Raw genomic sequence first — 22,448 nt, 5'->3', positions numbered from 1 at the left:
TGTATTGTTTTGTGGCATTATTATATAATTTTCTTTTATAATTATTATTTGTGGATTTAAAACATTTTCGTCACAACAATGACGTATGGTTAAGATTACCTAAACGCTTTAATTACCGTTGAGTATTCGCCATTAGAAACATCTACAATTTTTCGTTTGCCCGGCTCTGAATATTTACTTCTCACGCTCGCACCCGCCCACGCCTTGACGCTTAGACTTCTAAGTAAATGCGGCATTAATACGACCTGCGAACTCCTGAGAAATCCTAATAGTGTAAAGGTGGAGAAAATGTGTAAATTTGCTATTCGCACACAAATGTCGGAAACTAACTAAATAAGAACAAATGCTACTTTTTGCATACCAGAGTATTTAAAAAAAACTGAAAGTATGGACGGAAATTAAAATAGATGGTATACTTATTTATTTAAAAAGCATATTACCAGCTTATTTTTTTCCATTAACAATAATAATGTAATAAATATTATTTTCTAGCATCTATGCCGGATTGGCAAGTTGAAATAGATATAGCTATTGAAATGAACAGTGTATGAAAATAATTAGGAATAATTATAGCTTTATACCATAAAAGTTTTCTATTATACATAGGCTTTCCATAGATTTCCAATAAGACCAAAGAAGCAACCTGAATCCGCCGTCTTACTCTGCGCATTCCGGTACGTGATATCCCCTCCAGAACTTTTAGGCTCATGAAGCCATGAGTTCTACGCGCTGTATTACCTGCTCACTTCCACAACATCATGCAAATCCGCTAGGCTATACCAATTAGCTTCGTTCGTCTTTGGATCTCCTTATTCCAGATTTGATCTCGTCGAGAAATCCAAGCATTCCTCATGGTTCTTTCGGCGACTGTGAGTTTGTCAATGAATTCAGTGCCGTAAATCACACACATTGGTCGTAGACCTTCATTTTAAGGCACAGACGGATATTGGACGAGGAAAAGTTTGATACCCATATATGCTACTAATTTCAAACAACATTATCGACACTAATCTCACCGATTAGAACTTTGTAAGCTTACCGACTGGTAAACTTACTAGATACGATATTTGGTCGCTACTGTACATCGAAGAACCATGAATGGTGATCACGTTAAGTGGCTTCCCACTTAGAAACTCGCTAAACGCTCTAATAACTATCTTATTGGTATAACCACTAACACGATCTATAAACATTAGCAAGCTACGCAACTTTGTGTACAACGATAGTAGCTTATCCCATTTAAGATTATTTTAATACCAAAAACATAAAGGCAAAATGATTTACAAACCAAACTTGTTATTATCAATTTGTGTTTAGAATAGAAAATAAATTTAAATACATTTAAGTAAAAATGAACAAACAAATTGTTAATAATCTATTTTAATTTTAGAATCTACCTCATCGTCAATTATCCTCTAAACCTCAAGTATTTTTAGCTCATTAAACTAGACGATTACATCAACTACAAACTGTAAATAAAAAAGTACGTTTAAATTAAATCGAAACTAAGCGTACGTATAAAATAAAAAATAATACTTCAACAACAGTAAAAATTGTAAAGAGAAGATTCTTTATAAATATTATAAATTACCACAGATAATAAAAAATTCAATTCATTCCTTCAGATGTTACTCGAACAAAAAACGATTTATTAGGAAGTAATATTAACATTTTATTTATAATCCATTGTGTATTTCATACAATAAGTGGCCTTTAACACAGACCGTGGGTTGTAATAACTAAAATCTTTGTGTAATGTACGGATATAATAGGTCTGCCGCTGCTACAGTATCTGCTTAATCCAAATGATATCGATGCTATTGTTATGTAATACCACAATAACATTCAGAATAAAAGATTGTACGTTTTAAACTAATGCTATAAACATTGGTCCTTAAACATTGGTTTTGATGTTGATAATGATATCTTTTGCATTTTTCCTATACCAAATAAAATGCAAATTAAAAAGCATGTCGCCGCTGGCGAATATTTGAAGTCCATCCAATCTAAAAAAAATGCTAGGATGTAATTAATTAAAAAATAATATGAAGCATTACAATAAATACTTTTCTACAATTATTGGTCTTGCTGTGTACACTATAGAAATTTTTCTCTGAGTAAACGTCGTTTATTATTAAAACAAAAATCAATAAATGTAGCGATCACGCTGAAGCACATTTTATTTGGTTAATTTTACAGAAACTTAACTATTTATGGTATAAAGTCTGTTTGGACAGCTCATCTATTTATTTATATATAAGAGATCCACCTATTTACTGACTTATCACGATGACTCTGGAACCGCAAGGCTTAAGGACTTGAAATTTCAAAAAATTTTATCTGCAAGGAGAGTTAAGAAGAAGATCATGATATGCTTATTTTGAAACTACACCTATTTATTCCCGTAAAATAATTAAGCAGCTAAATAACAAAATTGAATATTTCTTTCTATATTTCACAACAAACAAATGCCAGTGAGAGATAGCTAGTAATATGTAAAGTAAAAACCACTATTACTTAGTAGCGAAAAAGAATTGAAAACAAGAATCACTATGTGAGATGTTAATATAAATTTCTCTTTTAGTACTGCTTATGTGTACAGAAAACGAAAATTATTTTATTGAATGTAATCCGTCTTTGAAACATTTATTGCATTTGCTATAAAACATAATCTCTGACGTTTATGGTAGCCATGATGAGCTATGGGAAGCTTATTGTTATTATAATTCATCCTCACACGTATAGATTTCACAACACGATTCGAATTTTATCACGTCAACGGACACTCTGCTTCTGATGGTAGACTGTTACTAACGATTATTTTACGATGCGAGCTCTACGCGGTAATCGGATGATAGCTTAATGAATCAGGACATTAAACCAGAATAAGGCAACCGGTCTCGCGCTCTTACTATGAATTGTCCCATCGCAACAGGAGGTCCTTTTATTGAGAAAACGTGGGTCACTATTAACGGTGTAACCTTAAAGGCGGAACAGAAACTAGTTCCCTCTATGATATATCCATAAAGGCTAAAAAATTTAGGACATAGACGTCAAATAACTTTATATTTTAATTAATTGTTATTCTTAAAATAATTCAATTTATTACATCAAAATGAAGTGATTGCCGGTGAGAATATTGGAAATAAAAAGACATTAAGGCGGAGATGTTCAACATAAAAATTTAAGAAACAGGGTCCCTGCTATGTGGACCTTTTAAGTTAGAATGAAAACGTATAAACAAACTTATATAAGTAGTCTATGTTTCAACATCAATAGTTTTGCAGTATTACAATGATGACCATGTAATCATCCGTTAGTTGCTTATCGATATTATGAATATAAAGCTGAATTATAACCAAGTATGAGTCACAAAGCCGTGAGAAGACTTTGAGTGCATTGAATTAGCGTGTGGGCGATCCAGTTTTAAACACAGCCGCTACAACAAATTACGTTTACCTACTTCTGAATATAACAGTTCTGGTTAACATCGTAAGATTAACTCGCAAAAAGACACAACAATTATCTAAAAAAAATATAATAATATAATTAATGTCATTGCTTTATTGTATTCGCCTGACTGATTTAATATATTATACAATGGACACAAACAATGATGTAGTAACGTAAACATTGGTTTATACATGACGCAAGACGTGCAAATAATATTTTTTAAAATTTAATTCAAAAATTAGGTGTTATCTTACTTATTGTCAGTTCTTTGATTTCCTACAATAATAATAAATTTTTTCATTGTCTCTACACCGTGTTCTATGGTTTTCATTCATTTTAAGGTCTATGACCACCATAACAAATTTAATTATAAGTTAAGTAATAGTTAAAGTTTGTCAACCAGCCATGTCGTAGGAAACAATTTAGATTCACGCACTAGTAAGAGAATTCTTTAGCACCATGTGCAGATGATGTCCGGCATTTTGGTTCCACGTAAACACATCATTAGTCCGCGAATACTATAGACATATCGAAACTGTTATTGCACGCCTATTACTTGATGGAGATAGGCGACGAGATAGAGAGCAACTGAGGAAAAAACAGCACGAGTTACATGAGATTGATACTCTGAGACACATTACACTTACGATTTCGGCTCAAAATATTTTAAAGCATTATGGTACGTAAACCCTGAATTTATTAAAAATCCATTTTGTAAGTTTACACGCTAGTCGTATGTATTAAATTATTAAATAGTATGACGAAATTATTAAATCAGAGTACTTTTTATTTTATTCATCAAATAACTATATTTAATATATTATAGTTACTTGATTATGTATATACATTAATGAACACAACTATCTAAAAATATAACAAAATTTAAATACAAAATTCAATATTGTTTTATCTTACAAATATTTTTACTTCAGTTATTCTGATAAAGATTCTGCTTCAACTTCATCTCCAGTATCACTGGCTAAGCATGTGATTTTTTTAGCGGTACCCCGATATTTGGTAACATTTGCACCAGTTCGATATTCAAAGTTTTCTTTGTTTTGTTATCTTAAAGTATTCTGCTATTTTAAAACTGCAGTACTGACATCGCGTGAAAACCCTCGACATCTATGTATATTTATCTCATGTATGTTCGACATAGTTCTTAACGACCACTTTTTTCCGCTTATCGCCGCGCGCGTACCTAAGGCACGGTACAGCGTTTTCAGTCATGTAAGAACCAATAAAAAAAATTGTGCATTGTATAACCCTTGTCCGATGAGTTCAGTGTAGCAATTACCATATCATTCATTGATATCTTATCTTTAGATACATTTTCGTAAAATAATTAATGATAACTGCTGCTCTTATTTAATAATATAACATAATACAGTATACATAAATTCTTATATTATATATAATGTAAAATATTAGATATCATCGTCGATGATTATGAGATATTGATGTCGATTAATAAAATATGTATATCATAAGTAGAAATCGCTGTTAACGAAAGGAAATGAATACAATTCACAAACGTGCGATCGTTTCACCTGTCGCAGCTACAAACGTGAATACCATAAAACATCCGTGTAGCGGCCACTGCCCGTGCCTTGTTTTCATTTAAATTTCAGCCACCGCACTTCGAAAACATTTTTGTATTCTGTTTCCGCTTATACAGCAAATTTTACATATGGTAATGAAAGTCATCGATAGTTTGATATTTGCTACCGTTTTCCTATTTTATTATATAAAGTCAGTATTTTCCATTTTAAAATATTTTTAAGTCTAAAAATACTCTATAAAAGAAGATGGCTTCTCAGTAAGAAAATGTTATTCTATTGGTACTGCAAAGACGAACTATGACGTGTACATAGAAATAAAAAAATGCCGTTCGTACATTCAGTCAGTATCCATAGGGATACTAACTCTATTGATATTTTAAAAAGTAATGAAAGATATTTTAATAAAGTCATCATAGTATTAAAAAGAAATTCATAGATAAAATATTATTTTTTTAATATAATTGTAGAGTTACCCTTATTTGTTTTAACTCTTATCGTGCAATATGTCCCACATCGTGATGTGGTACCAATTCGACAGCAATATCTGTGCAATTTCAAGATTACGTAAGTCCTTGAATTTAAAAAATTGATAAATATCTTCATTCTGCGTACCGTTTGTGTGTAATGTATTTATCATTCAATCTTCCTTTACTCGCTATTAAAGTAACAACTTTTCACTAAAATGACTATATTTTACGGTGATAAAAACACTTTCCTGCCTTCTCACCTAAATTTTGGCAAATACGCTCTGGATGAAATCTCTAAATTTAAAGACAAAGTTGCTCTGGTAAGTTTTTCTTTCTTATTTATATATAGTACCATTGTACCAATGATTATTTATAAAAAATCTTTATGTAATAAATTAAATTATTGCCGCGCAAAAACGTATAGAAACGCGACTAAATCAACATTTTTTCTATACAAAAAGTTTCAAATATATAGAATAACATAATCGGCTATTCTCTAAATAAAGTAATTCGTGCATTACTGATAAATTAAATAGGCTAACTTGAATTTGATGTAACTAATTATAAATGAGATACGTTAGCTCATTTATATCTTAATGTACCAATTAAGTTTTTTTTTTAATTTAAAAGCATCTTCGATTTCATTATTAAAAACCACTGTCATTTGTAATAAAGCAAGTTTTCTGTATTCCTTATATATATATACGTTAAATAAACTGAGTTTGTTTTTGTTTTATTAAACTTTAGATAGACATTAATCGGCAATCTATCTTATCACAACCATACCAGGGTGTGTTATAATCTAAAAATTTACTAATATTATAAAGCATTGAATAATAAAAGATAACATTGTTATAATTTTTTTTAGGCTTTATAAAATTATTATATCTTTTTTGGACAACTATGTACGTTGTTACAATAAACTACCGTGTAATATCTCTGAATTATAGTGTAAAAAATTAAAGAGGTTTCATTAATATAAAAACCTAAAAAAATTAAAGAAAAAACCTGTAATATTCTGAAGAATTTTTAAGTGATGTATTTTAAGATCAAGATGGGATTATCACTATCTTAAGTTTAAGTTTAAGGATATCATTACAGGATAGGTCAATGTTATTATCTAGTTTCTATTAAAGACGGTTCTTCTGGCTTAATATAACGTACACAAGTTTCTAAATGATTGCATGTGGATAATCTTATGAACAAAATTTACCCGAAGAAATATTTATTCATTGTATTATAAATAATGTATTTAAAATATTAGTTAAACTAAAACAAAACGATTATTTTTTAATAAATTTATATTTTCAAGCGGTAAGATTGGTATGTGAAGTTACACTTACATTGGTATATTTTATAGTAGACTAGAAAAGCATATTAATCTCAAACGCAATTTCTTATTTTGTGCTCGTGAGAAAGAAAGGGGATTAACTTTAAACTTATCGAAATAAAAACGGATTTATTCTGAATTGAATGGAGCAATTCAGAAAAGACTTAACTTTGAAAGGTCGTCTCGAAATGAATAGACGTTTTCAATTATTTGTACAAAATGTAAGTCCGAATACTTAACTTTTTACGGCTTTAAGATCGATGCAGCGACGAAAAAGAAAATCACTTATAAAGAATTGGCCCAAAGTTTTGTTAATGTTGCATTTTATTTGGAACAAAGGGGGCTGAAAAAAAATGATGTAGTGGCCATATGCAGCGAAAACAGAATTGAATATATGATTACCGCACTTGCTGTATTTTCAACGGGAGCTACCTTAACATGCATGAATGGTATATATAACAAAGGTACGTTTTTCATTTCAAAACTTTTAATCGTTTGTTTTGGTTAAGGCTCTTTTTTATTTTTACTTGGTTACTAACGTTTTTATTGTCATGTACCAAATGTGTCGTTAATAAAACTCTTAATGATAAATCAATATTAATTATTTAGTCAAAGAATATTTACGTAATTTAAATTTTGTGACCTATTCATTTCATCTAAAAATTATTATTATTTTTTAGATATTTAATCACTTGAAATTTGGTAAAATTCTGAACCTATTTTTTAAGGCCTCAGTATTTAGGTAAAATCGTTTTCAGGATTTTACCTAAATACTGCAGCCGTGAAAAATAATCTTAAGAAAAAAGTACATTTGTTTAGTCCTTCCGAACTTAAAATATAATTCAGAGTCTGTAAATTTATATTACAAATATTTCAGATGAAATAATACATGCTCTACATATATCGAAGCCAAAGTACATTTTTCTATCACAAAACACGAATGAAAGGTATTATGAGTCCATAAAAAGCTTAAACATGATTAAAAATTTTTATGTTTTCGACGATGTACCGACAAATTCAGAGACAATAAGTTTTAAGGAGATATTACAAAGCAATATTGATATCAGTTCTTTTAAGTTTAAGGAGTTTAAGGAGTTTAATGGTAAATATGATCCACGATTTTATTCCAAGAATTACACTCAGAACTATTTTTATTACATAGGAAAATACTTTCTAAACTTTAGGAGGGATAGCCGTTATTATGTATTCGTCCGGAACTACGGGTCCTGCTAAAGGAGTAAAATTAACACATAGTAATTTAATTATAGCAACACAGCAACCGGTGTAAGTTTATTTATTTACTCATTTTAATTACAATGATAATCATTAAAAAAATATTTTTCTGTTATAGCAAATATAAAGTGCACAGAGTAACATGACATTTCACCAAACCTTTAGTGTTGAATTTACTAGTCATTACGTATATATTTTTTATCTATGTATAAACAAATTAAAAATTTAGTTAAATATTAAAAATTGTAAACACAAGTAACTCTTATTTGTGGTAACAGGCTTTCACCTAAAGATCACGTTATTTTGTCTATTGCGCCCTGGTCAAGCTCTCTGGGTCTTATTTTTACATTACACGAAGTCGTATGTGGAAGGACGTCTGTATTCCTGCCAAGATTCAGTGAAAATTTATTCCTAGAAGCTATACAGACTTATAAGGTAAGCAATTTATTCTTCAACATATGTTTCATTGTAGTTTCTCGTAAACCCAACTTTTTTGATGATTGGTTATGAAAATTGGATCACACAAAAAAAACGTGTTGAAATAATTGTGGTCGAATATCTGTATGGCTTCACTAATTGTGGCATATTCTGGGCGAAAAAAGGTGATGCTGTTGTATGGTGGAATTAGAAAAGCAATGTGCAACCATCGATTCTGATCTCTACTGGCAATAACTAATGAGATTAAACCTAGAAGTTGTGATGAAAAGGCCGGAATTAATCAATAAAACGGTTGTAGTCTTTCGCTATGATAACGCTAATTTTAGCTACTCATCATAAATTAAAAGAGTTAGGCTAGGAGGTGATAAAGAACACCATATAGCCTTGACCTGCAGATTTCCATCCCTTTCAGTCTCTTGAGAATTCTACAGGCAATGTCAGATTAACATCAAAAGAGGATTGCTAAGAATACTTACCACGTTTTTGTTGATCAAATGTCTCTACAAGATGGCAATAAGTCATCGAATAAAACGACACTTTCATACTATACAAATAAACTAACAAAATGAGTCTCGAATTTTTGTGTAAAATGCGAAGAAAGTTATTCCCAGCCTATTCTTCTTTTATTGTAGGTAGGCGTCTTAATAGTAGTTCCTCCTGTTATTATTATTATGTGCAAGTCGATCACAGCAAAGAATTACGATCTCAGCTCAATAGAAATAGTATATTCAGGCGGTGCTCCTTTGAACCAGGCTCTCATTACTGAACTGAAATCTACGTAAGTTGTTTTACTCTTTATTTAAAGATATCTGATACAGAGAGTAGTAATAGTATTTTATTACTTGACAATTTATGTTTTTATCAGATTCCCAAATATAAAGTACATTTTGCAAGGTTACGGAATGACAGAAGCGACTGGTGCGATAACAGGAGAACTTGTCACTAAGTACAAAGAAGGAAGCGTGGGTACCGTTTTAAAAGGAAACATTGTTAAGGTTAATTATTTAATTTTATTATTTTATCTATTATATATTTACATTTTTACTATTGTTAGTATGCAGTGATTTGAATCTTATTTTAAAACTTTACTATAGCTCTGCTAAAATCAAGTATCATACACACCTGTTACATAATAAAACTGTTAAACATTACTTTAGCACTGTGTTTCATATAAAAATAAAACATCGGATACAATCTCGTAACATATAACTGTTTTTGACGCCAGGTGAAATATTTTATCCGTATTTATCTACTTGATAAATATGCAACAAAAATGGGTGCACGAGAAATAAGTTAATCTAAAAACAGACAAATACTCGTATGCATTGGCGAATCCGTTGAGATAAAGCTTATCCAAATAAACATGATTATAAACTCCGTACAAGTTATATTTGTATGTACATGTTTTAATATATAAATTTAATAAATTTATGCTGGTTAATAATGGTTATTCTACAAAAATATTATTAAAAAAGACATGAATAATTATATTGTTATATATTCTATTGTAGAATTGACGCATCTACCGTATTCGAAGTAATCTGCAACTCAAGGATTATTATATTTTAACTCAAAATATTTTCAGATTGTAGATGTTAATACTCGTAAAATACTGGGTCCACGACAGGCCGGAGAAGTTTGTGTAAAAGGACCAGTTCTATTTGATGGTTATATTGAAATAGATAATAAAAGTATTTTGGATGAAGACGGATTTTACAAAACAGGAGATATCGCATATTACGACGAAGACGGATTTTTCTACATAGTTGACAGGATTAAAGAAATTATTAAATATAAGGGATGGCAGGTTAGATCTAAATTTGCATATTAAACTGTACACCGGACAACCGAAAAACTAAAGAACATCTTCAAATGTAAGAACTTTAGAGGTCGATATGATAAATAATAAAACAAAGGCTCCTTAAGACTTTAGGGTTTTATCCAGTGCGTTAGCACCAAATTGTAACATTCCAAGTCACATTTTTACTATTAAGTAAATACGTCTGGATAACTAAGTAAAGATTAAGCAATATTTTTTTATTTTATTCAATGATTTAAATCAAACTTTATTTACACAACAAGAAAATATTCAATTTAAAACTTTTTTACTTAATCACAGCAAGTTTTTTTTTCCAGGTTTCGCCTTCGGAGTTAGAAGATTTGTTATTACAGCATCCAGCTATAAAAGATGTTGGAGTGATCGGTCGTCCCGATGACTTTACTGGAGAATTGCCCACTGCTTTCATAGTTAAAAAACCTAATATCAATGTCACAGAAACTGAAATCACAGAATATGTGGCCAAGAAGGTGAGTACAAACGTCAACATCTACGATCGCAACTATTAAACGGGCCTCACAGTTGCTCAGAACATTGGTGACGGTTATGCTAGGGATTTCTTTTCGAGATTAATAGTAGGTAAGAAGAGATCCATAAACTATCGAAAATAACCGACATTGTCCAGAGGATTTGCAAGTTGAATTAGCAGAAGGCAGGCTACAAAATGCCTTGAACAGATGGCGCTTGAGACCTTAAGGATTTAGAGTGTTGACCACGGAACAGCAAATCCAGAGTAGGACGTCATCTATCGACCTTATGGGTGCCTTGTTTAGGTCATCGGAAAACGCTGAATGCATGGTCTTATTGTAAATCTTTGGGAGAGTGCTGTGTCTAGTAATGGACATTCTTCGGCTAAAATAATGATAATGATTTATTGAGTTCGTAAACAACGAAATAATTATTGTTTAACATTCAAAAGTCCTGGAAATAGAAGGTTCAGACTCTGCATTTATATCCCAGTATTTTGCTAGAATATTTTTGAAATAATTTCATCCGTACTGGGATAATAATACTAAAATTTTCATACAGACACTGTACGGTCTACTCGAGCTGATGCGGCCGCAAAGCTAATAAAGTGTTGTATTCACATGCAGGTGTCGCCGTGGAAAAGGCTACATGGTGGTGTAATATTTGTAAAGGAGATACCGAAAAATGCAAGCGGTAAAATATTGAGGCGAAAATTACGTGAGATGTTACCCAAACTACCTACCAGCAAGCTGTAAATAACGGTAACTGGTTTTAACAAAAAAAAACTATCGAACTTCAACTTTAATGTGTGCTGGAAGAGAAATATATTTATATTTGTATTTTTATTTTTATACGTCAACAGCAGGACTTCTTAAAAACACAAAAACTGTTTTATTGTTATAAAATTAAAAAAAATATTTTGAAAGGTGATTGAATGAAAGACATTTCCACAAACGGGAGACACACCCAGAATATATTTGTAACAAATCAATTCTCATACAAATCAGCAAACATCTCAATACTTTTAACGGCTTATCATGGGCTCGTATCATCCCCATTGCAACATTATATAAGGTTTTGGGGCAATTGCGCATATAAAACTGACATATTTATAGCTCAAAAAAGGTATATCAGAGCAATTTGTAATTTCTTACCAACGGACAGCTAAACCATATTTCAGAAATTCAAGGTTACTCATGTTCCCTTCATTATACATCTCAATGTTGCTGTATTCACGAGGACTAGTATATACTTGCACCAATTTGTTTCTGACCAGCGGAACGAAATAAAACTTAGTTGGACAAAACCCTGCTCATTTCAATACAAATTTTCTGTAGGAATCTACATAAAATTTGTACGCCACAAGGCAGAACACATTTGGACTATTTATTCTCTTTTGTTATCACCATATTTGACATAAGTTTGACAAAATGAATGATTTGATTTCATTTGAAATTTAATGAAAACTCTTACTGTTATATACTTGTACATGAAGTAAGGTTCAGTTTTTACATACGTGTATAAGTAAAGTAATGTGAAGTTTAAGTGATTGAATTTATTGTACCGCATTCCAATTAATTTTTAATATTGTTCACACAATATAAACCATTAAAATTATTTAATACTTTACAGTAGCGAAGTTGACCAACATTTATTTTTTTTTATAGTGTGTCCCATAAATTAAAATCAAGCCGAAATCGCATCGCAATAATGGTTAACTGAAATTATCAAAATCGATGTCAATAATTTGTTAAGTTATTGTCTGGCCGAAAAATATGTACCTTTAATAATCTTTCTATCAATATGTACTAAAAATTTTTACGTTTCAATAATTTTTTTTATTTAAGTGGCATGAGAAAAATTTTGTGAAATATAATAATTTTAAAAAATTTACAACGGTTAGCGCCGAGCCCTATCGGTCGATTTTGGCTTGACGTTGACTTATGAGACATTGACATTGACCCTTGTATTTTAGTTCAATAAACCGTAACGATATTATATGTAACTCGAATATTTTTACATGATTTAACGTCTATAGCCAATTTTTTCTTAAAATTAAAAAAAAATATATTCATTTTCGTAACAATGGGCGTGTCCAATGCAAAATTGTACCGGAACATACATAACGTAATAATTTAAAAATTTAATAACTGATTACACACGTAAATGTACATTACCTGTGTTGTAATTTTTTCACTGATGAAACAAATGTTCTTTATGAGAGTGTGCATAATGTAATCCACCATAGAGGCTTGCTGCGATTAGTATCACAAAACTTTCCGATTTCTAGTTGGAACCAAAATTAATTAACTTTAAGATATACTTTTTACCTCCTTATTAGTTTCTGATCTCATTGTTACATGTATATTTTAACAGTGATTAATCTATTTACAAAGCAAGTGCGCATTGAAAAAATTTCAGAGTGCAGTGGACCCGTATTTGTTTCTCTTTAGGAGGATAGGACACACTATTTTTAATAACGTAATACTATGATTATATCCACTATGAGACAGTGCGTGAAAAATGGTAATAATAATACGTAAACGGCTTACATATACAATTTTTGCAGATTTGTAATGTATTCAAACTACTAACAGAGATGAATAATCGCTTTCTTTAAATTTATTTGTGTAAAGTTAAAAAAAATATATTTTTTTTAGCATTTTGGAAACGTTGCATTAGAGATCAAACGTGAGCAACAATGATTGAAAACACTTCTATGATTAGTCTACGCCACAAACCAAATTGTTTTGCAGAACTTGCATCACCTCAACTGGTCACTTTCACCTCGACTTTATAATGAGGCGTGGCAATGTCAGTGGGCAATGATAATTTAAAGCAATTAAAGTGTAGTCTATCTATATATATACTAAGTCTAAACCACTCTATTATACTTAGACAATATTAGACACATAAATACCAACACAAACGTATGTTCACGACATACATTCTTCGCAGAGGATCAAGATTACTATCGCATATACCAATAGCGATGTATAGTGGCCAGTGGGTTTTATCAAGCTAATTAATATCTGTCTTATTTGTCATTGTCCGTTAAGGAAGATTCCCAAATACAGAAACAGACACCGTTTTACTTATTTCTAGCTTAGATATTATCATACAAGAATTGTTACATTTTTAGTTAAATACTACCATAATTCAAGCGTCGACAGCAACAGCGTCATAAACTTGATCTCAAAAGCGCTGCCTCTTTTGTTTTTTTTTAAGCACAAAATTATCATCAGATCATTACTTCCCTTAGTATCTATTTTTATAATATTAGCATGTATTTGCTAGTCGTACTACTTTCATGTATTTTTATTTTTAAACTGAAAACATTACTATCAAACAAATTCAATACCAAAAAACAAAGGTTTACAGAATTTTACAGACAATTTGTAAAAATAATAAACAATTTAGATTATTTTTACCTACTTATCTAAAGCTAATTCATAAAGATAGACCGTCTTGCCCACGCTAATAATACTCGTGTTAAAATGTCGAATTTTTCGCGAATAGTATTAAAGCTCCTGGTTGTTTTAAAGAGGTATTAAAAATATTGCAGAACTAATATAAAAAATGAGTTCATAAAGTAGCAAGGGTTTCTCAACTTTATAACTAATAGAAATTATCTGCTTTCTTTGACCAATTACGAACTGTGCTAATGTATACACACCTTGCAATACCGTATCACATTCTAGCTACATTATTTTAATAATTTAGTTTTAAAGGTAAAATAACACTTATGTATTATTTTTATACATTAATACTATTTTACATATAAAGCTGTTTGTATGCTATTAAATAACAAGCAAAAGCAAACAATGTACAGAAAAGAATCAATTATGGTGAAATAAAACTTGTTATAAGTATTAAAATATTAAGACAATACCGTATCGAATACAGGACTCTCAGCGAATCGATTAATAATTCGTCGAATATGATTAAAGGGTAACTCTACCTTCTACAAATAATATCATATACATATTTAATCCTAAATGCTCGGAAGATTTCAAATTGGGGACGAAGTTAATTTTTGTTGGACCGTTTACAAAATATAGAAGATAAATGAGTAACTCTTCTCACGTTTACTTTATAAAAAATTGAATACAGAGAAGATTTTTTCTTTACTATGTATAATATCTTATTAATGAATTTTTATACAGATATCAGCGCGATTTTTTTAAAAAATTCTTACCTAAAAATCCAGAACAGGGACCACTATTACTTATCATGTGCTGGACTACACACATCCGCTATATAATTATAGTAATAATTTTACGGAGGAAAAAGAGAAAAATTATGTCACTTTTACGATTCAGCATTTTTATCGCCTAACAATGAACGCGCATAACATAAACATAACTTTTATAACACGTGTACGTCGAGCGTACCGACAACTTGTATGACTGTAAACATTTACCTTTCAATGCCGCATTCACTCTATCCAGATCGTAAAGTGACAGTGGAAGTGGCTCGTTCAACAGTCGAAGCCGCGGCTGCTTCTCACCATTAAGATCACCGTAAAAACCGTCGCTCAAAAATATTCCCGAAGAGTGTCTGTAAAGTTTATAAGCGCACTTGTTCGTTTGGAGCCAATCAACAAACACAATTGCACCGTTCAAAGTGCGTCCGTCGCCAGAATATATAAAGTTTTTTAATTCCACGACGTCACCTTTGATAAGCTTTCGAATATATAATTTGTATGTCATGAATACTTTTGCTTTAGGTTTTTTACCCCGTTTTAACTTCTTCACTCTCAGAACTCTTGCAGTGAAAATGTATTTCGATTCAGACACGGCTGACGACAGGATCTCGTAGTCATTAGTTATCGTCTCGTTCAAAACACATTTGGAGCCATTTGTGTTTTTCCTGCGGTAAAACGTATCTCGCTTTTTTACCAAATTCTTTATATGGATTTCGGAATGTAAATCCGTAGTACAAAAAAGAATTAACACTAGGAGACTTAGTTTCATTGTTGTTTTTTGTGATCCGGTACATAAGTTACAAAATTGAAATTCATATCGGGAACCCACTGCGGAGCTTTTGATAGAAAATATTCATAAACACGCTGTGAACGGCGTTGCGCAAGGTCCGAGTTGGCGCCACCGAGACGCGTGCGCTAGCGCAGGCTCGCGCTTACACTGGGGCCTCGCAATTCTATGCAACCTTCATCTAAGTAAATAAACTTGGCCGTATGTTAGGTTAATCTATTCACTTCTGTCAAGAAATTGCCTAATTAAGCTGCTCGCGCCAACATTACTGTAGTGCTATTAAAAACTTGTAATAAGTTTTTTCTATCAATGATTTTCTTTTTATTATCATAGTATTTTTTTAATGTTACACATTAGCTTATGAAACAATTAGCTATTCCTCGCCCGCTTCGCTAATTTAATGAACGCTTCCAAAAGCTGATCTCTAATCAGGAAAAGCAATATTTCTGCCAAATTTCAAATTTCTAAGCCGTATGGTTCCAGAGATGTCGTGACGAATAAGTGCATAGGTAAAATATTTTACATAATATATTGACAGTTGTTAGTAATAAGTATAAAACCTTTAAAGAGGTGGATGTACAGCAAATTCACTGTCAATTTTTGTATGATACATCCTGTCTGAAAATCAATGGTTTCAGAACTAAAAAGTAAAGTAATTATAATAATAATATAGTAAGAAAAAGCGGTTTAAAAAGACGGATTAATGCGGATAAAAATTAATTATTGTTTACTATCTAATATAATATAATAATAAGACATATTCCAGTGTGATTACTTTATCAAAAATGATTGGAAATAGGTTTTAAAGCCTAAGAGCTTTCAGCTGACAAATCAGTTATTTATTCGCTTCTTTAAAGCTTTTATACCCCTCACTAATTACCTTGTACATATAGATTTAAATTATCCGAATTTATTTACTACAGGACTACCATTTAAATTCCGAAATACTAACAGTGATCTGTAAATCAAAGTGCGGAATAAACCGTGGTTGACTGCTGCCGAAGCGGAGTCGAGACGCTTGTACAATCGACGCTTTGATGGGTCAGCAAGGAGCAGGATAACCGCAGGGGAGAGATAATACCCGCCGGCACAATATGGCGCAAGTTAACAGTTATTGGCGTACCAGGCCTATCGCCTTCCTCTGAATATTCATATGTGAACGGCTATCGGCAAAACGTTTCGTGTACTTTTGTTGACCTATATTCACATGTTATATAACTTAATTGCTATGAATATTAATAGACCATATTGATGATGATATGATTTCATAAGTAATCTAATGCTAAGTAGAATTTTCTTTAACATTTTATTTAAAATTCTCAGTAATATTATTTATCATCCGTTGCTTTTCAATTATTTTTAATTATTTTTGACGCAAAATTTGAAATAAAAATTTTAATTTTTAACATGTTCTTTATCGAAAAATAAAGCAAATCTCTATACCATCAATATTCGTTATATCAATCAAACATATATCTCAGAAATAGCTTCAGTTACGGCGCAAGTTCCATCCAAGTTTGAAAGTCCGTTATTACTCAATTTCGCTTTGGAAATTTGATCAACACTTTGCTTCATATGTGGTTGACCGCTACCTCCTTTTATAAAAACTATTTATTGCACTATGTCTGTAATAATATCACAGTTACAATGATGTTAATAAAAAATATTGTATAACTAGTGATCATCCCTATAAAGTGAAAATTTTAATTTACCGAATCTCAAATGTATGTGTATACCAATTTCATATAAAATAAATTTTTAAAACTGTTTGATTATATAATAAACGTATTAAACATAATAGAAGCTTTACGTCTTAACAATAAAGTAATTCTATTTAAAAAATGAACAATTTTACTATAGTGCAACAATACTAATTATTCTACAATTTTTATGGAAAATAAAGAGTTGACGTCTCGCATAAATTATACTTCGAATATGCGCACACAACAAAAACTAAAATAAATTAAATACACCCCCACAAAAATTTAAAAAAAAGATCGTCAAAATATGAAGAAACAATAATTACAGATTAATAAATAAAGTCCGCGATTGTCGCATGACGTCTACGTAGGTGATTGCAGCTTACATAAGGAATTTGGAAAGTGGTACGAGTGTGGGCGGGCGAGTCGCGGCAGCCGTCTCCGACGAATCTTCAACGTCGCACTTTATTATTTTATAGCATTTTTCATAGACGCCAGTTTATTTATATTCTATCACGTCGAACCAAAAGAAACGGAATAAGTATAAGCAATCTTATCGAACGCATAAATCTAATCTAGAGATGGGAGAGGTATTTTAACAGTCGATTTTAAATATGTGTACGATTTATTGCGACCAATGATATAAAATGTATAGTAAAAGGTAATACAATCTTCGTATTAAAAGGATAGATGTAAGTTGCATCACTTTAACTAATTATCTTTGAAAAGAGATAATTGACTTGTTCTTGATTTTGTGAAATAAATTAATCATTTTTAATGTTTCTTAATATGACGAATTGCAAAACTAGGTCAACTAAAAATACTATTGTATAGAAGGTGACAAACATAAATATTATTTATGTATAAGATCGAAAAATATAAACATAGAAAATTTTTTTCAAACCCTCAGTGGCCTCCTGTAAACATTACATTGTTATAACTTAAGCACAGAATCTATTACTCATTATCAAATACATACTTTGCTTCTATTTATATACACATGTTTCAGTACATTTTGCAAGCTTTTCATAAGTTTAATTACAAATTTTGTTATTATTATATAAATGTATGTAATTAATGTTTTTTGAAATGATGGAGATATAAATATAATAGTGTAGGATAAGACCAACACTGTAAATATATAAGATATCGGCAAAAATGTTTAATTGTGTTAAAACACAACAAAATGACAATTGCATTACCAAATCGTTTATCTCCATGATTATTATACATTCTAATTACATTTAAATATGTTTAATATAACCATACATCTTATTAATTTTTTCAGGGATAATTGTATGTGGCTTCCTACTAAAAAATCATTATAATCTTCAATAATAATCATATTAATAATATCTACGAATATCCTTTACGTAAAGGCATGCACCGGATTTGAACATTATTAAGTTTATAAGATGACACGGATATTAAAAAAAAAACTTAAGAGAACAGGTCAAATTTAACGTGTAAAGACATAAATCTTCTCGCTTGCATTTACAAAAACATATCAGGATCGCATAATAAAATGCAATTATAAATTATGACTAGGTGTAAATATTTTACAGAGTAAGGCCATATTAGCGACGCTGACGGATTATATCGGGCTCGGGGTATCGCCGCCGCAAGTGATGTTCCTTTAGTGGGTGGTTTAGTAGTGGGAATAAAGTGGACGGTCAGGATCGAGACTCGCCTACACAAAGGACTTTATGTTTTTGATTGCAAACGTTGTAGAAGCGATATTGATCTCGAGTCGGAAGGTTAAATTGGATCTTCGTGGAATTTGAGGTTAGAATGGCGATCGCAACTACAAATATGTTTTAAAAAGATATAAGAATAAATATGTTTTGCAATTTTATTCATAAACTTAGTTATATTAGATATTATATATAGATTACTGTAACTATATATTGAAACTTGCATTTAGATTTTACTTTGCCGTAACCAGAAAAATCTTACTTTATGAGATGCACTAAAGTTCTTGTTTAATATTATAGGAGACTTAAACAAATATGATCTCAAACATGCAATAAAATCTTATAATCCCTATCCTATTTTTTGGGTGTCTAAGTGTGTAACGATTAGTCATTTCGGCACAGCTGATAACCTGATTACCAAAAAACATCAGGATATTAGGAAACGTAAATAATTCAGTTTCTAGATTTAATTTTTTCCATATCATCCAGATCTAGATAAAAAAATGAAGAGAAAGTAGAACAAAGTACATTATTTTATTCTATTATATATTATTGTATATACTTTATTTATCACATAAGAAAATAGGTAATAAATAAAAAGGATGAAATATAGTAAATAGTTAATAACGGAGTAAATATATCAAAGGTTCGAAAACTAGTACCAAGTTGTACCTCATGATTGAAAAACCTCTTGAGCTGGTTAAAACGAATATAAAGAGAACCGTAATGATAGCTATCCTTCGTTAGAAGGAACCATAAGATGATTATAAAATGAAATTATAGAACTTTAATATTATGCTGAACATTGTTCTTATTTTACATTGTTCATCGCATTAACCTGGAATAAAGTGTAGGCTTCGTTTGAACGCCTTCGCTTTGATTGATCTGTAGACACGTAGCAGCGTCGGCGGTCGGTAACAAACGCACGGAGCACACTCGCTCCATTAACTTAACGAACAGTTGTCGAGATGTCGATCAAGCTCCATCTCAATTCCTTTGCGGTATACACTGTGCTACAACACCCACACTATATTATAATTTATAATCTCAAACAAAATATAATATCCTACAATCCTGTTCTTGTGATATGTCGTTTTAATATTTACTAGTTGTGTACTGCAAAGTAAACTTTACTACTATTATGCAACACGACCAAAACAATGATTATCAATCGTTAGCAAACACTTAAATGATTATAACTAAAACAATATTAATGACACGACTTACCTTTAACCGCTGCATTGATTCTGTCCAAATGATAAAGCGTTAGAGGAACTGGATCTGTTAGTAAACGTAAACGAGGTGTAGAACTTTTAATCGGTCCGACAAATGCGCCATCGCTCAAGAAAATCGCAGAAAGACGCGGTCGAGGAGAAGGCGCGCAAGTTTCCAGTGCTTTTGGTCTTTCCACCGACAATGTAGAACCACCAAGCGTATCCTCCGAAAAACTTTCATATTTTACAAATGTTCGAAATTCGTCCAAATTCCCTTTTAGTAGCCGCCGTAAATGTAATCTATACAAATTAGACTTTTTTGGACGGCCAACATCACCCGATTTTAACTTTTTAATACTTAAAACTTTCGCAGTGAAAATAAACTTGGAAGCTCCTATCGCACTCATCAAGGCCCACTCGTCTTCGATAATGGTATCATTAAAGTTGCACGGCGGCAAAACGGCCCGATGTCTCCTGTGAGTTGTGTGCCTTTTTTTTACTTTGCCGCGGATCCGGATTTCGCTCCCGACGGCGATCGCCAAGGCGATAACACAAACAATAACCATTGAAGGTTTCATGTCGCTAAAACGCTGCTCGGACACGATCAAACGTCGCTGATACAAACGTACATGTTACATTATGTAAGTAATTTATGTTCGCGACTTACTCGGCAACGGTGACAGCTTATTAAAGGAGTCATGCGTTGACATCTCACTAACAGAACATCATCAAATTGAATATTTTATTCGTCAATATGTAGCATTTCTATGCAGAAAATAATGACAATTTTATTCAGAATCGATAAAGCGAGTCGGGCGTAGTATTTATTCTCACGCTTCTTGGTCGCGATCGTGTTGGTAAACAAACGTGATTCCCGAATCGCGCGTACAAAGTATATGACGTCAGATACGTGCGCACGCGCAGCCCGCCGGCGCTGACTGAAGGCTGTCACGCGGAACCTCCCGTAAGAAATAGGGGAGCTCGTAGTAATAGCACATATACAAACGCATAATTAAATAGGTAATAATATTCGTACTCTAAACTAAATCACACGATTACATATATTCCAACTTATTTCTCTATATAACAGTTAGATAGATAGAGTATAGAAATATACAGATATATAAATATATATACAGATATATAAAGTAAAAAGTATCAGTAATAAACAATAAACGGTAAAATAAAAAACACTTAATGAAATATTACTGGTCGTGTTTATAAAAGACCTTTTCAACGTAAACCGATATTTGTAATCTTTTAATCATAACAGAAGGTTTTAAATTGAAACCCGATAGCAGAAATTGTTGAAAGGAATGTGCAACTGAGTAAAAAGAAATTAAAATAGCGTTTATGAACATCACAACGAGACGGTGGATGAAACAAAGAAATGAACGATGGCAAATAAATCGTTGAAGGAGCGTGTCGGTGGATTGCGACGCGCATGGGCCACGTAGTGAGTGCCTGTGTAGTGGTATGGTGCTTGTGAAAGCCTGCGATGCGTGCGATGCGTGGGCGAACTGGATGTGGCGCCGTAAACACCGCTCGCCTTGAATCTCGCACAAGGCGCAAGCTTACGCGATCACATTTTGTTCACTGGCCTCTTTATTTATTACTTTTATGTATAAATGTTGGACATACACACTTCTTACATTTCTAACAATATTACTCATGAATTTTTAACGAATTACATCACAGTTTTAATTTCTCCGGACGTTTATTTTGACAAGTAACCGTAATAGGATATATCAATATTCTAACAAAGGATAATGCAATTTAAACTTCTCAAGATCACTATTTTGTTATGGATGGCACATATTACAGTATTCTCCGGTTGAACAATTAAAAGATTGTTACTATTATATGGCCACTGTGGCCTTAACCTTCTGGAGACCAAGAATCGGCAAGCGCATCGTAGAACATCAACCCATAAGATGCATAGACAACCTTGTTAGTTATTGGAATATGCTGGTCGCTTCCAACCGGTCTTATTGAAAATTGATGAGCATTCTCATATCCAGCATTATACGTTTTACAGCTGAAATAATGATGACAAAA

At 31.6% G+C, this 22,448-nt stretch overlaps 1 protein-coding gene across 1 annotated transcript; it reads left to right on the top strand.

Moving 5' to 3' along the window:
- The first annotated feature begins 5,674 nt into the window (after positions 1–5,674).
- Positions 5,675–11,944, top strand: LOC137926948 (luciferin 4-monooxygenase-like). The gene is made up of 10 exons (XM_068770697.1): positions 5,675–5,802; positions 7,069–7,276; positions 7,690–7,914; positions 7,997–8,096; positions 8,324–8,480; positions 9,116–9,261; positions 9,349–9,478; positions 10,069–10,290; positions 10,620–10,790; positions 11,415–11,944. Exons 1-10 carry the CDS (start codon positions 5,698–5,700, stop codon positions 11,541–11,543), a joined length of 1,593 nt encoding a protein of 530 aa, XP_068626798.1. The 5' UTR covers positions 5,675–5,697; the 3' UTR covers positions 11,544–11,944.
- The last annotated feature ends 10,504 nt before the right edge of the window (positions 11,945–22,448 follow it).

The sequence above is a fragment of the Battus philenor genome, unplaced genomic scaffold, assembly GCF_028537555.1.
Source record: "Battus philenor isolate CCGP_79_NKW_IND1 unplaced genomic scaffold, ilBatPhil1.0.hap1 SCAF_3, whole genome shotgun sequence".
Taxonomy (NCBI): Eukaryota; Metazoa; Arthropoda; class Insecta; order Lepidoptera; family Papilionidae; genus Battus; species Battus philenor.
This window is presented reverse-complemented; position numbering and strand designations above follow the sequence as displayed.